Source organism: Mus caroli, unplaced genomic scaffold (genome assembly GCF_978045245.1).
Source record: "Mus caroli unplaced genomic scaffold, Mus_caroli_1 scaffold_20, whole genome shotgun sequence".
NCBI lineage: Eukaryota > Metazoa > Chordata > Mammalia > Rodentia > Muridae > Mus > Mus caroli.
The window spans coordinates 1055152-1068448 of record NW_028227275.1 but is presented as its reverse complement, the minus strand read 5'-3'; the positions used below and the strand labels follow the sequence as shown (position 1 = coordinate 1068448).

The window sequence follows — 13297 nt, the reverse complement described above, 5'->3', positions numbered from 1 at the left end:
AGAAATGTGGTCACAGTCCTGTGTGTTTACTCTTAAGCCTCAGATTCCCAGAGGCAGTAAGATTATTGGCTCAAATGAACAAAATTTATTTCTAGAAATAAAATCCTAAGTTTCTATTACAATTTCAACTTTGTCTCTAATAACAGTTCTTTTTAAAAGATATAACTGATTCTTGCATTTTTTCCTTCTTTCATACAATCTCAATCTCTCTCTCTCTCCCCCTCCCCCCTCCCTCTCTCTGCCTCCCAGTTTTGTTTTCAGACAGGGTCCCACACTGTACCCCATGTTTGTAAAAGTAAAAGTATCTTTTATCCTCCTATAGTAAGTAATTGTCTTCTCAGAGGCTTACTGCCTCCATCTGCTAACCTAGGCCTAGTCCTGGAAGCTTCTAGCCTCCATTTATCTAAGCCTAGAATGCTTTCGGCCTCTGAGATGTACTGCTGAATATGCTAACTCCTTCCTAGTTCTTTCTAAGCTCTGGCTGGCTGGTCAACTCAGTTGTTCTGGCTCAAAACTCCTTTCCACACTGGCTGATTCAAACTGGCTTCTCTCTTGGCCTCTGGCTTTTGCTCTGCTAGGTCTCAAACTAACTGCAGCAATATGTTCTCATCTTTTGGCTCCTTCTCATCCTCTGGCTTGTTCTGTCCCCTCCTGTGTTCTCTCTTCTCAATCTCTCTCTATACATCTGTCCTAATAAAACTGCTTCTTCTCCCTCTTTGCACTGTTCCTTAAGTAGCTTCTCTTTCCTCTCTTCTCGTGAGAGTTTGGGCATATCACATTCTGTCGACTCCTCTAATTTGTCACTCTGTCACTCAATTAGACACTTTCAAATTCTTTCAAGCTTTCAAACCTCCCTTGTTTGGAATTAAAGGTGTGTACTAAGGGTATGTCTGTATTACAAAGGGATTAAAGGTGTGTGCTAAGGACTGAAACACAACACAACCAGAAACAGTTCTTTGGTTTTTTTGTTTGTTTGTTTGTTTTTGTTTTTCAGTAAATAGCACAATCTCAGGGTTCACAAGGTCATCAAATATCTTGAAACACAGGTTGACTGTAAAGTTATTGCACTACTCATGCCTCAGAGGACTGAGTTTATAGGCATCACGTACATATGGTGCCTGGCTTGTACTTATATTTTACTAAAAGTAAAACAGAATAGCTTCTTTGGGCTCTGAAAAAATTTTTATTCTATTTTGTATCTATTAAGAATAAGCATTTCAAATACATTCAAAATTCCTTTACTATACATGCCCATCACCATAAGACCATAAGTTCACAGCACTCAGCCTTGAATGCTGCTGAGAAAGTCAAATGAAGTAAATCTTCCACTCAGGAACTTAGCAATCTAGAGTGAGTCTCTAGTTCTCTCACTGAAATCAATATAAAGCCATGCTCTCTAAACTATTTAGCCAACTGCTGAAATACAGCAACCATCCAGTAAATATTAAATATTGTTCTTATCTCTGATATCAAGATGACTTTCCAGTGAGGTTACAGACTTCAGGGACTTAGAACCTAGACTCAAGAATTCAACTCTAGGATAGTAAGTTATTTCACCAAGCAGGATTTAAGATTCCAAGCTTTTTGGACTTTCAGGAAGAGCCCCAAAGTAGTCCTGACTTACACAGAATCTTCCATACCAGAAGGGAAGCTGGAGCTGTAGGCTACTGCAGTGCCTTACAGTACTCTTGACATTTTTTACTTGAATAAGAATTAAGGATAAAACTCAGAGAACAGAAATGTTTAGGAATGGCAATTTAGCTACAAGTGGAAATTTTACCAAAAGGCATTATGTTGTATAAGACAACAAATGACCTCTAATCAATAAAGCTGTCCTACAGATGTCAAGAATGCATAACAGCAAATGTGTATGTAGGATTTCAGGAGCACTAGGCTTAGGGACTCGCTCTACATGTGCACATGAAGGATTCCTTTTAATATGTGTCTAAAGCTCTTTAAGTCCAACAATATCAGAATGTGTTTTTACATAAATCTAACTCCTAAATATTTATTTGGATAATATATCCAATCTCTAAAGCATAATACAAATAAATTATATTCTTAAATTTGATTATGACTGAATTTAAATATCTAAGAGCAAAATGATACGATTTTTCCATAGAGAAGAGGAAGGAGCAACATATAAATATAAACCTAAGTTATATATTAAGAAGTCACATGTAATGATTTTTTTTATTTTATATATAAGTCATACAAAACTTAGTTAAGTTAAAAACTAAACTTACTTTAGAAAAACTCAGATTGGGGCAAATGACTTAAGTTTAAAGTCTTACATCTTACCTACTATTTGTTTTTAAGCCAAGTAATACTAACCTTCTGCTTCTTCATTTATTTTATGAAGCTAAAACTTGTCCTCCCTATAGAAATCATCACAGGATCATAAAAAAACACTGTGACTCTTACTCCATGAAGTTTTTCCCAAACCCCTGTGCCTGCCTCCCTATGCACTCAAAATAGTCAGGTTTTGATCTAGCCTATGTCCTAGAGTTCCACATAAAGGTCTAAATGGAATAAGCATTCTATCACAAAAAAAAAAAGTTTGAAAAAACCTAAAACCTAATCTATATAACAGCACTTTCCTCTCATGAACAACTTTAAACAAACAAAGACAATAATTCTTTAAAAAAAAAAAAAAGAATGATAAAAGAACCTTTAGTTTTCATGACCAGTGTCCATTTGATATACCCAAACAACTTCAACAATGATGCTAATTAATAAAACTGAGTCAACTACGAAATACTTGAGACATTTATAGTAAGATAAATGAGTACAATTTACTCTTCAGAAATTCCCATGTAAATCTGAAATAATCATGCTTTAATTACATAATTAGTGATATCTATTACATCTGTATTTAATACAAAGAACACTTTAATACAGCATTGAATATTAGGAAGACTATATGTAAAAAAAATTACAAGCGTGTCTACATGGTCTGGCAAGCAGGTGACAGCAGTGTTACAGTACACATTCTGGGCTGAGCATCAGTTTGGCTTGGCAGGACTCCAAGGGAGGGTATGATAGACATGAGATTAAGAAGTTTTGTTTTGCTTTACTATTCTTGAGGGTTGAGTGAAAACAAAATAAAGACTTTCTGGTAACAGATCAGCCTCTGCTCCAGAGAGTAAATGCTAGGCTGGAAATCCATATTTGTTTACACCACACCACGTGTCTGCACAGTCCTCACCAGATTCCTAACTATCTGTTGGACTTACTACATGTATTCAGAGCTTTTATCGTGGTGTCTCCAGTATGGATACTTTGCTTTTACTTTTTTTAAAGTTTATTTATTTTGCTGGTCTCACAGTAGAAACCTCGGCAGGATCCCAAAAGGAAGCATCATGTAAAACCCTGACCCCAACCTAAGGAGTGAGTGCAGACTGCTGGCATGCAATCACAGGCAACTCCCGAGTGGCGCTGAAGTCATTCAGCTGCACTAAATCCTTCCTTTCCTTTCATGTCTGCATTTACTTGTAGAATATTAAGCGCTGGCTAAATATAAGCCTGGCCAATAACAGTTTCCCTGGTTAGAAGACCCATAACATTCCTCGCCAGGTGTCACTTATGCAGAGGACTCTGCAGGAAGAGTCTAAACTTACACAATGGATGCACCTGTGACTACAATCAGACAGACTCACAGCAATTTCTGTGAAACAGAGTTCACACTTTTAACTGCTGTTTTGACAGAAATGCATGTGAGACAAAGTGCTAGGTGCTAAGATGGAGTTCTTCAAATGATAGGTTGAAGAATTCTTGTAACTCCATACAAACTCTAAATTCTACATGAATAAGAGCTAGTCTTATCTAGGCAGTCCTGGGATTATACAACTTCAAACATACGGTAACAACAGAGTTGTTATCACAGCCCCCTTAGTCCTCTAACCCTAGGAGAACCAGATTCTCATGCTTAGACCCTACCAATACTGCCTCCATAGCCTCGAATACCTGTTTTGTTCCTTCAAGGCCTGTCTTCATTTCCAGAGATTAACAACTACAAATACACACCACAAACTCACACTGCTCTGAGCCCCCACCTCATTACAGTCGTTAGTCACTCTGTTCTTGTGTTCTGATTGATTAACACTCCTGCCCCAAAATGAATTCTGAATAGGTCCTACTCTAAATCTTCTCTCCTCCTAACTTTTCTCAATTTTCTAACTAGAATTATTGTGTGTGTCATCACTTGAAAAAAACCTAATAATGCAAGGTAAATACTTTCACATTAAAACTGCAAAGCACTTGCACTTTCTCCATCGTCATCCACACCGTTCTCACTCAGGATCGTTATCTTGTGCTGAGTCTGCTGTTCTCATTCACTTTCACTACATCACCACCTACCTATCCTCCACCACAGTCAGGGAATCTTTAAGCATAAGTTAGACCATGTCACTCTCTAAAGTCCAAGTGCACTGCAAATAAAACCCACTCCCTATGTCTCTGAGGTCCCACCCATGTCTGTTCTACAGTATTATCTTGAGGCTTGAGCTACCCTCCTCCTCCTCCTGACTTCAGTCCAGCCAATCTAACCTTCTCATCGAAAAACAAACAGATCTCACATTAACCCTTCCTCTAGAGTCCTCATCTACATTTGAGTAGCCTCAGATTGGTCATTAGGTAAAGGCTTTCACCACACTCCACCATTTCAGTGAGATGGCCCCTTACAATAGCTTTCTTTCACTACCTAAGGCAAAGGGAGTGAGGCTCTCACAATAATATTTTTACAACTTATACTTTTGAACAGTTTTAAACTAGATAGCTATTTATTAGGTACACAACAGGACATTTTAAGTTTCTAATTATATGAATTAATGAACTAGTATTTTAGGCATAGCTATCAAAAATATGTCCTGTTAGCTAAGGTGGAAAATATAATAAATATAAAAGGTTCTTACCTTCTCAACTTTTTTCTGTTTAACAGGGGGTTCAAATCTATCATTGGCTCCAAAATACTGAGTAAGCTCTTCCCACTGGGTCTCATTTGAGGACTGCTCACTGCAAGAAGATAATTAACTCTATGTACATAAATTATGGCTCTTTTTACTTTGTCTATTTTTAACTGGTTGCAATAATTACACTTCAATGACTACTTCTCATGTCTGATCATTACCAAAGGTAAGTAGTGCAGCAATCTAGAAAATTCTACCACACTGCTGAATAGTAACTACTTAAAATCTACCTACCTGTGAGATTCCTTTTCATTCTTCAATTTGCCTAAAAGGAATTTAGAGTGTCAATACTTAATTATGCAGCTATTATTTCAAAATCATGTTTTAAGAAATTAATTCAATTAATCAACTTAAGAGTTAGCACAACTAACAATCTAAATTTAAAAATAAACACCTTTTTTGGAGCGTTTTCTTTTTTTCTGTCTGAATCTTGGCGTTGAATTTTTCTGTTCAGAATTTTTTTTATGCAATTCTTGAAATTTCTATGTAAAAAGAGAAAAGATGTGTGTGTGTGTGTGTGTGTGAGAGAGAGAGACTGAAGATAAACATACAGTTTAAAAAGGAACAGACGTGTTAAATAAAAATCCTTATGCTCTGCCATTTCTAAAGCCACCAACTAAGGAATTCTGTTCTTGAAATACTTTAGTCCTCACAACTCTCAGCTGAATTGGGGCATTCACTGGTTTTGATATAAGCTGTTTGATAGTGGAGAATGAAGCTCAATAACTCATATAATTAAAGGAAGAAATAAAGAAATAAACTCATTTATCATGTTAGGTAGATAATCCTATGAAGTAGATAATCCTATGAAGGTTTTACTACTTCTACTTATGTAAAATAAAACTAGAATCCAACTAGTATCCAACAGTAGAATCTGTTCTGAGGCCCCTCTACTGTCTGTTGTATCCTAACATACTTTGCCCACAGCACAGAGAGAACACATGAACATGCATACTTTCCTAACCACACAAAGGGAAACCTACATTCCACATGTTTAAGGGAATCCCAGAAGGACACTTCTCATATGCATCTGCATCAGCCTCTGTCTTCGTCTCTGGCTGGCCTGTCGGGAAGTCTGACACTGCTGGCTTCGTACTGCTGCCAGTCTTTCCATCTTCCTGTAAATTAAGTTCTGAAGGTTCTGGGTTCTCTAGTTTGATTTCATCCTCAGAATCTGATTCAACATCACTTTCATTTAGTCCAGGAGGTAACAGCCCACTCCACATCTTTTCTTCTAATAGGAGAAAGGGAAGGATGAATACAAACTCAAATAGTAGCCATGGAAACTATTTTAAAACCACTAACAGATACCACAGGAGACCAATATGTCTGCCAATGACCTAAGGACAGCCAATTTAAACTTTAAAATCTAAAATGGATAAAACAGAACCCTGATTTTCTTAAGTATGGACTATTCTGCCTCTGACACTCAGTAAAGCACTCATGGCTCAAGAATGTCAGTAGAAACTTAAAACAATGTATTTTTAATTTTTTATTTTTTTTGTTCTTTTACTAAGAAAGGGCCTTACTCTAGGCTGGCCAAGAATTCCTGAAGACCCTCCTGCTTCAGCCTCCTAAATGCTGCAATTATACACGTGAAACATCACAATTAATTTAAGGCTTAAAATAGCATGTTTCTCACTGTGCCCACAAAAGAAAGTAAAGGTGGATGCGTCATCTACACTGAAGCATATATAACTTTCAAAAGGCATGTTGTCTAAGAAGCAGGAAAACAAAGAAAAAACTAAGTTGTACATCTGTATTTTAAAAGGTGTAGCAGTATGTGCCAACAAGATGGCTCAGCAAGTAATGGTGCTTGTTGTCATCAGCCCTGACGACCTGAGTTCCACCACACATGGTAGGTGAGAAACAACTGCAAGATGTCTTTTGACCTCTATCTATGTGATATGGCATGGACACCCACACCCATACACATATATAAATGTGAAAAAATATAATTAATAAATACATTTTTAAAAGTGTGGAGGTAAAAGAATATATCCTAGTTTTAAATTTTACAGTTTGGTAAAATTAACTAAATGAAATATAAATCTAAAATTTTAACAAGCATACAGCTCTCTTGAGTAACAATATATGTATTTGGGAAATAAGTTTAACATAGTATTTGGCATTATCTGTATTGCCCAATGGTATAATCATTAAGTTTCATGAAAATGACTTTTAGAATTCATGTAATCATGTGCAAAGATTATCAAAGTTTCATTTGATCTCCATAATATAGCCTATTTTTTCCATACAACTGAGCCCGAATTGGTTGCATTTCTCCTATTTCATCATCAGTGAAGAACAGAAAGCTCTCCTGGGTGTCCTCATTCTCTGCAGGTCACAGGTATCAGGATCTCTGCATTACTCTGAATTACATATTTCTTTTAAGGACCTCCTCAGATTCAAAGAAGCAGTATTTTTGTGTTTTAGGATATGTTAATCAGTATCTGATTTTCTGAAACATTCTCTTGCTTTTTAAGAAGACTCAACTGGACTCCTGACTCCAGTTCCTCTAGAGGAAGAAGTAAATTACTTAACAACCCTGATCCTCAGTTTCTGCATCTGTGGCACAGGATAATCACACTGGTTAGTCTGAGGATTAAATGAGATACAATACTCCACAGCATTCAGGAGGTTCTAGGGGCTCAACGTTTAGTGTTAAAATTAAAGTATAAATAAATAAATAAATAAATTTGAACTCAGCATCAAAAAGAAAAAGAAAAAAACAACTGTTCAGTGGTTCTTGCTATTATTTCTGTGGCCATGAATGCATTTTTATCACTCCTAGTATGGAAGAAGAACCCATATATACCTCTGAAGTTTCTAATATTTGTAGTGTTTCATTTGTCAACTGATACAAATCATGTTCCCACCCTGATCTGCAGTCTGACACGAAGCTCCTCTGAATAACCTTGTGCTTGGCCTTCTGAATAGAGCAGTAAAACAAGAGGCAGACAATCAGACAATGAATGAAACTCAAATATTAATGTTTCTCATTTATAAAGGTTTGCTCTAAACTACAGTGTGTAACTTTCCATCCAGAATTTATGTTCAGCTCAAAGTAGAGACCCCAGATTATATGTGTTTTGACTTATAAAACCTTCATCTCCTCTAAGCTTGGTCTTAGGTTTTAAAAGACAAGATGAATGAAGTCTTGAGATACACTGTGAAATGTGCCAGCGAGGAGAACAGCGTAGCAAAGCATCTGCATCACCTTTAGGTTCGTTATCTAGTTGAGGATGTTAAAACTAACAATTTCAGGCATTTTTAAAGCATGCCTGGGGCCTGCTATAGAAGAACTGCCCATGGCAGTTCACTGCACGCTAGATACTCTCAAGAGTCTAGGAACCAAAGTACACACAGGAGAGAACCAGGAGCTTCACAGACCAGAATCCACACCGCAGCGTGGAAATGTCACTCTGCCTGGGCCTTAGATAGCATGGCAGGCCTCTGTTTGAGCTCATCTGGAGTTTCACAATCTGTATTCTGGGCATTCAAATGTGATTCCCCAAGGAGAGCGGTCTCAGGTACCCTATAGAAGGTATCTTTTCCTCATCAGTTTTCAGGCAGCTACCTAGTTTTCACCGCTTTTTGAACTTTCTCAAAATTACTCTTATTGACTGCTGATAAGGCATTTAATATGCTGATACTGTATTTTCCTGGTTTGACAGTTTCTTAAATGGACCTGAAGAAAGAGGAAAAGTTAAAAGATCCTCCAAATCCATACTACAAAACTCAAATAAGGTTTGTTTGTTTGCTTTTTAACTCAGTCCCTTAAAATCTTTAGCCACATATCAGTTTCCCATGATACTGAGGGACGGGGTGGCCCAAAACAAAAGGAAAACAAAAACAGATGTAAGGGAAATTAAGGTATCTGCTGATAAACACAGGTAAACTGCTGGTAACGAGCCTGCCCAACACATCAGTCCAGTTAAGCAGCAGCTCAACTATAAACTAGCCAATATGGAGAGGCTAACTGGTAATTTCTGCCTTGGGCTCCTGTTTGAAGACACTGTCTTTCCGCATATACATGTCATTCATACATTTTCCAATTGGCGTCATATCTGGCCTCCTGTTACTCCTGTTTGAGATTCTCAGAAGGGCGATTAATTCTTTGAAGTGTCTCTTTCATTCCTTTCAGGTTATATGTCTTTAAAAATCCTAGATTAGTCTCTGAGAATATTCACTCAGCCATTCTAAAAAGATGTGGAATACCAGACAAACAGAAACTCAATTCTATGTAGATTACAGCCAGGCCCATAGCACAGAAAATGAATTAACTTGTAAGCTTTCAGTTTTTAGCCTGTAACCCAGTATTTAATTTAATCATATCCTCCAGGAAGATGTAAATGAGCCACATTCCTTCCTTTTTTCTCAAGTTTGAAATATCACTTCTTCATTTCCAACACTTCACCATTGCAGTTAGGATTTTTTCCATGTACAAACTATTTTGTGGACAACGTGGGACATATCTCCTAGTTCTGGGCAGACATCATTTGCTATGAACTGAATTTCTAAGTCTAAATAAAAAGGGCTTTCTTTCACCCTCGTAAAACAACCACAACCATTACTGAGCAGACTCTGGCAGAAAGCAATGCATTTAGAACAAAGTGGTTCAGCACCTGGTAATCTATGTATTCTTAAGAAGTTTTATAATGAAAGTACTGAAAGTCACTAAGCTAATTATCAATATTTAAAAAAAAAAAATCCAGTATTTTACTTTCCCCCTGGTAGCACAGTATCATCTACCTTTAGGTAAGAAACCCTAAATCCAGTAAAGCATATTCTTTACCTGTTACCAGAGATGTTGACTATATACCTCATTCTCTAAAAAAATAAATAAATAAATAAAAAGGATTTAGTAAATACCATCTTTTCAGATACAGAAACTATAGAGATAAAAAAAAAATACCAATTATAAAAGTTCTAGTTTGTGTCAGATCTGTAAATGACTAGTTATAGAGGTAAAAATAGTCTTGAAAGTCAGATGACTTCCATCCTTAGCAGGCCATTGTATTTGCCTGGGTCTCCATTCTTGCTAAGCTCTAAAATGAAGGTATGGTCAGATACCAGTGCGATGGTCTCACACACACCTTTAAAATGTTTATGATCTTAATGGCCTCAGAGTCCTAAATGAACAGAGCTGCCTTACTCTTTGATAAATATAAACGCAGGTTCTCTCCTCTACCTCACCAGATGATCAGTTTTCAGAGGCTCTGCACAGGGGCCACTGAAAAAGGGCAGGAAACCAAGTTACAACAAAAGACAGACAAGCAGCAGGAGAAAACCAAGGCAGACCTGTCACACACCGCACACAAACCAAGAGGCAGGCACTGATCTTCATCACAACACGCATTAGAAACTAACAGCAACCCTTTCTACAACTGGCCAAAATCGCTGTGATCCAGTTACGCCTGACAGCTTTAAATTATGAACTTTTTTAGAGGGCAAAGTTGGTGGCGAATTCTTGGAGACAAAGATTTGGGAGACAGGCCAAATCTAGGCAAATTTTACTAATAATTTTTTCTGCGCTTTTTGCATATGAAAAATGGGGAGATATTATACTAAGTAGCACACTGAAAGTCACATTTAGAGATTTGAGAAATGAATTTCTAGACCGCAAAACTGGTTACAAGCGATACCCAAAGAAAGGATAAAATCTGCGCATCCAACAAATTTTCTGCCTCTACTATGCCAGAATTTAAACTGCATTTCCATCAAGTGGCTGTCTTATGTATTCGATTTTAAATAATCACAAACATCTAAATTTAATCCTATTTGTAAAATAATTATAACTGCCATCCTCTAACCTATAAGAACATAATAAATAGTTCCTGAACTTTGGAACTAGTTAACTGACACACTTTTAGGCTTAAGATTATCAACATTAATGTAAATGTCTTACTTATTGTTAGGAAATGTGTTCCTTTTTCTTAAAACGACACAGAAAACCCGAGGAGAGTCAGGGGCCTCAGTTCAGATATACTCCAAATAAATTATTTTTGTATTTTTTTTAATCTTAAGGATGGGTGAGTTTGAATTAAAACAATGTTTACAGCCAAGGCTTGGAACCCACTTTTCCTCGGGACCCTCTCTAACTTGTGTGGAAAGATTTTAAACCACACAATCCATGCCACAGTACAAATACTTACAAAGTTCAAGACTGAGAGGGTGGCTCTGAAAGGCACACCCCTTCCCGCACCGACAACCTGGAACTCCGCGGCACTCACCGGGTGGGAGGCCGCACCACCTTCAGCTCTCCAGCCGCGTCAGAACTCGCATCGGGACACCGGCGGGGCGGCGAGCCGCGAGCCTCGCTCTGGTCAGCCGCAGTTGCTGTGTGGACACGGCGAGTGCCCGCTTCCGCGCTCCTCGCTGGCCCGGGACCTCACGACGCCCCCGGAGCCCAGCGGCGCCCGCCCGAACCCAGGGTTTTCCAAGCCCGCTTCGGCAGATCTGCGAGGACGAGCCGCCCCGACTCCTGCGCCGCCCACCCTGCCTCGGAACACAGCCCGACAGGCCGCCGCGAATCCTGCCGCCAAGTCGCGCCTCGCGAAGCCGAACTTACCAAGCAGGAAACAGCGGCTCGGCGGCCATCTTAGAACCCCGCCAACATCGTGCCTTTTGATTGGCTCGGGCGGATCAGCCAATCGGCTGCGGCCGTTCTGGCTCTATGGTCGCCTAGGGAACAGCCTGGCTTGCCTTAGCTCCTCTGCTAGGAAGATGTTGTTGGGGTTTTGTTTTTGTTTTTTTGTTTGTTTGTTTGTTAGTTTGTTTTTCTCCTTTTCCTCACTTTGACCGAGCGATTTTTTTTTTTAAAAAGCTTTGTCCTTTCCTCGTTCCTTTCCTATGCTGGTGAACTTGGCTAAAGAAAATGCTGACTTCGATGCTCACCTGAGTTCAATGGAGAACTGTAGATGATCTCTTCAAGGAAGGCTTTGCTTCCTTCGCTTCCTCGCCACCCCCCTTCCCCCGCCTTTCCTATCTTTTTGCGTATATTTGAGTGTCCACTGTGTTCCAGGCCTCATGCAATTCTCAACCAGATTCCAGTTCTCCAGGGACTTCCCAGTCTGGTTGACTGAATCAAATCCAGCTAAGCACCCCCTACTCAGAAGTTTATTTACCAGGCTGGCATAGTGTATAGGTCCTGATGAGGGGTTTACGGGCGTGTAAATGAGGAAAAGAGCAGAAATTTTCACCATGTGAAAACAGTAAATCCAGGCGATGATACGGGGATGAAGTAGGACCACTTCAGAAATGCTTCCATTTTCTGAAGTACTGTTCTGTAATCAGATTATGTTTCTATTTTCTTGTGATGGTTATATAAGACACTACAGGGCTGAGAGATAGCTCAGTGAGAACCTAAGTTCATTCCATCCTCAGAATCCGTATTTTAAAAGCCAGGCATGGCAGCCAGCACTGAGGATGCAGACAGGCAGACTAGCCTACGAGGCAAGCTCTAGGCCAGTGACCACAAAAGACAGGTGGGCATCCCCTAAGGAACTACACTTGGGAGTTGTCTTCTGACCTCTATGCACATGCATCAGAACACATATATGGCATATGCACATACAAAATACAAAGCCTTGAACAAAGTTAAAAAAAACATGAAAAATTAAACTTTGCAGAATTGATTTGAACAAACAGTTGTTTCATGAATAGAGGAGTACTCTGGCCCAGTCAAAGTTCAGAGTGTTCCATCAGTGAGCAAGCAATCTTTGTAAATTAAAAAAGGTAAAAAGAAACTGATATAATAGTGTGGTTGGTCATATCTTAGTATTTACCTTATAAAAACATGGTGTGATCAGCTGTCATACTGACTGGCTAAAAGTCAACTGCTATGACTGACTAAGACTCAGCAACACGTTATAAGAATACTAACATACTCTTTAGTGAAGCTGTAGTTCAAGCTATTTAGTTTCTCAAAGCAAGGAGTTGGTTGTAGGCCAAACAATGCACACATTGCTTAACTTACAGTAATTTTCACTTATTCACATTATGAACAAGAACCTTTTAAAATATTGTGATGTACAAAATTCTTGCCTCTATTCAATAATGTGAATGGATTAATCATTATTACATATTTAATCCTAATATTTAAACATACATTATACCCATGCATTGTCCAATAACTTCTGGAAGATATGCAAGTTTATGATGTAGTGTTCTAGAATCATGATTTGATAAGTTTGCATGATGGAGGATTCCTTTCAAGCATTCCCTGATTCTAGAGAAAAGCATAACTGTCAGCATTGAGCAGGTAATTGCTGTGTCAGTTTGCTGTGAGTTGCTATAACAAAATACCACAGACTGGGTATCTTAAT

At 38.5% G+C, this 13297-nt stretch overlaps 1 protein-coding gene across 3 annotated transcripts in view; it reads right to left on the bottom strand.

Moving 5' to 3' along the window:
• Fam204a (family with sequence similarity 204 member A) overlaps positions 1-11596 on the bottom strand; it is a 28951-nt gene extending 17355 nt beyond the window's left edge. The window contains exons 1-5 of one of the 3 annotated variants that reach the window (XM_021151989.3): positions 11542-11596; positions 5951-6201; positions 5362-5449; positions 5202-5232; positions 4914-5013 (exon numbers count right to left, since the gene is read on the bottom strand). In XM_021151989.3, coding sequence (XP_021007648.1) covers positions 4914-5013; positions 5202-5232; positions 5362-5449; positions 5951-6193 — 462 coding nt within the window. In that variant the 5' untranslated portion in view covers positions 6194-6201; positions 11542-11596. Of the gene's footprint in view, positions 1-4913; positions 5014-5201; positions 5233-5361; positions 5450-5950; positions 6202-11125 lie in introns of all 3 variants that reach the window. The other 2 variants (XM_021151987.3, XM_021151988.3) reach the window with 2 other exon arrangements.
• Positions 11597-13297: the final 1701 nt, after the last annotated feature.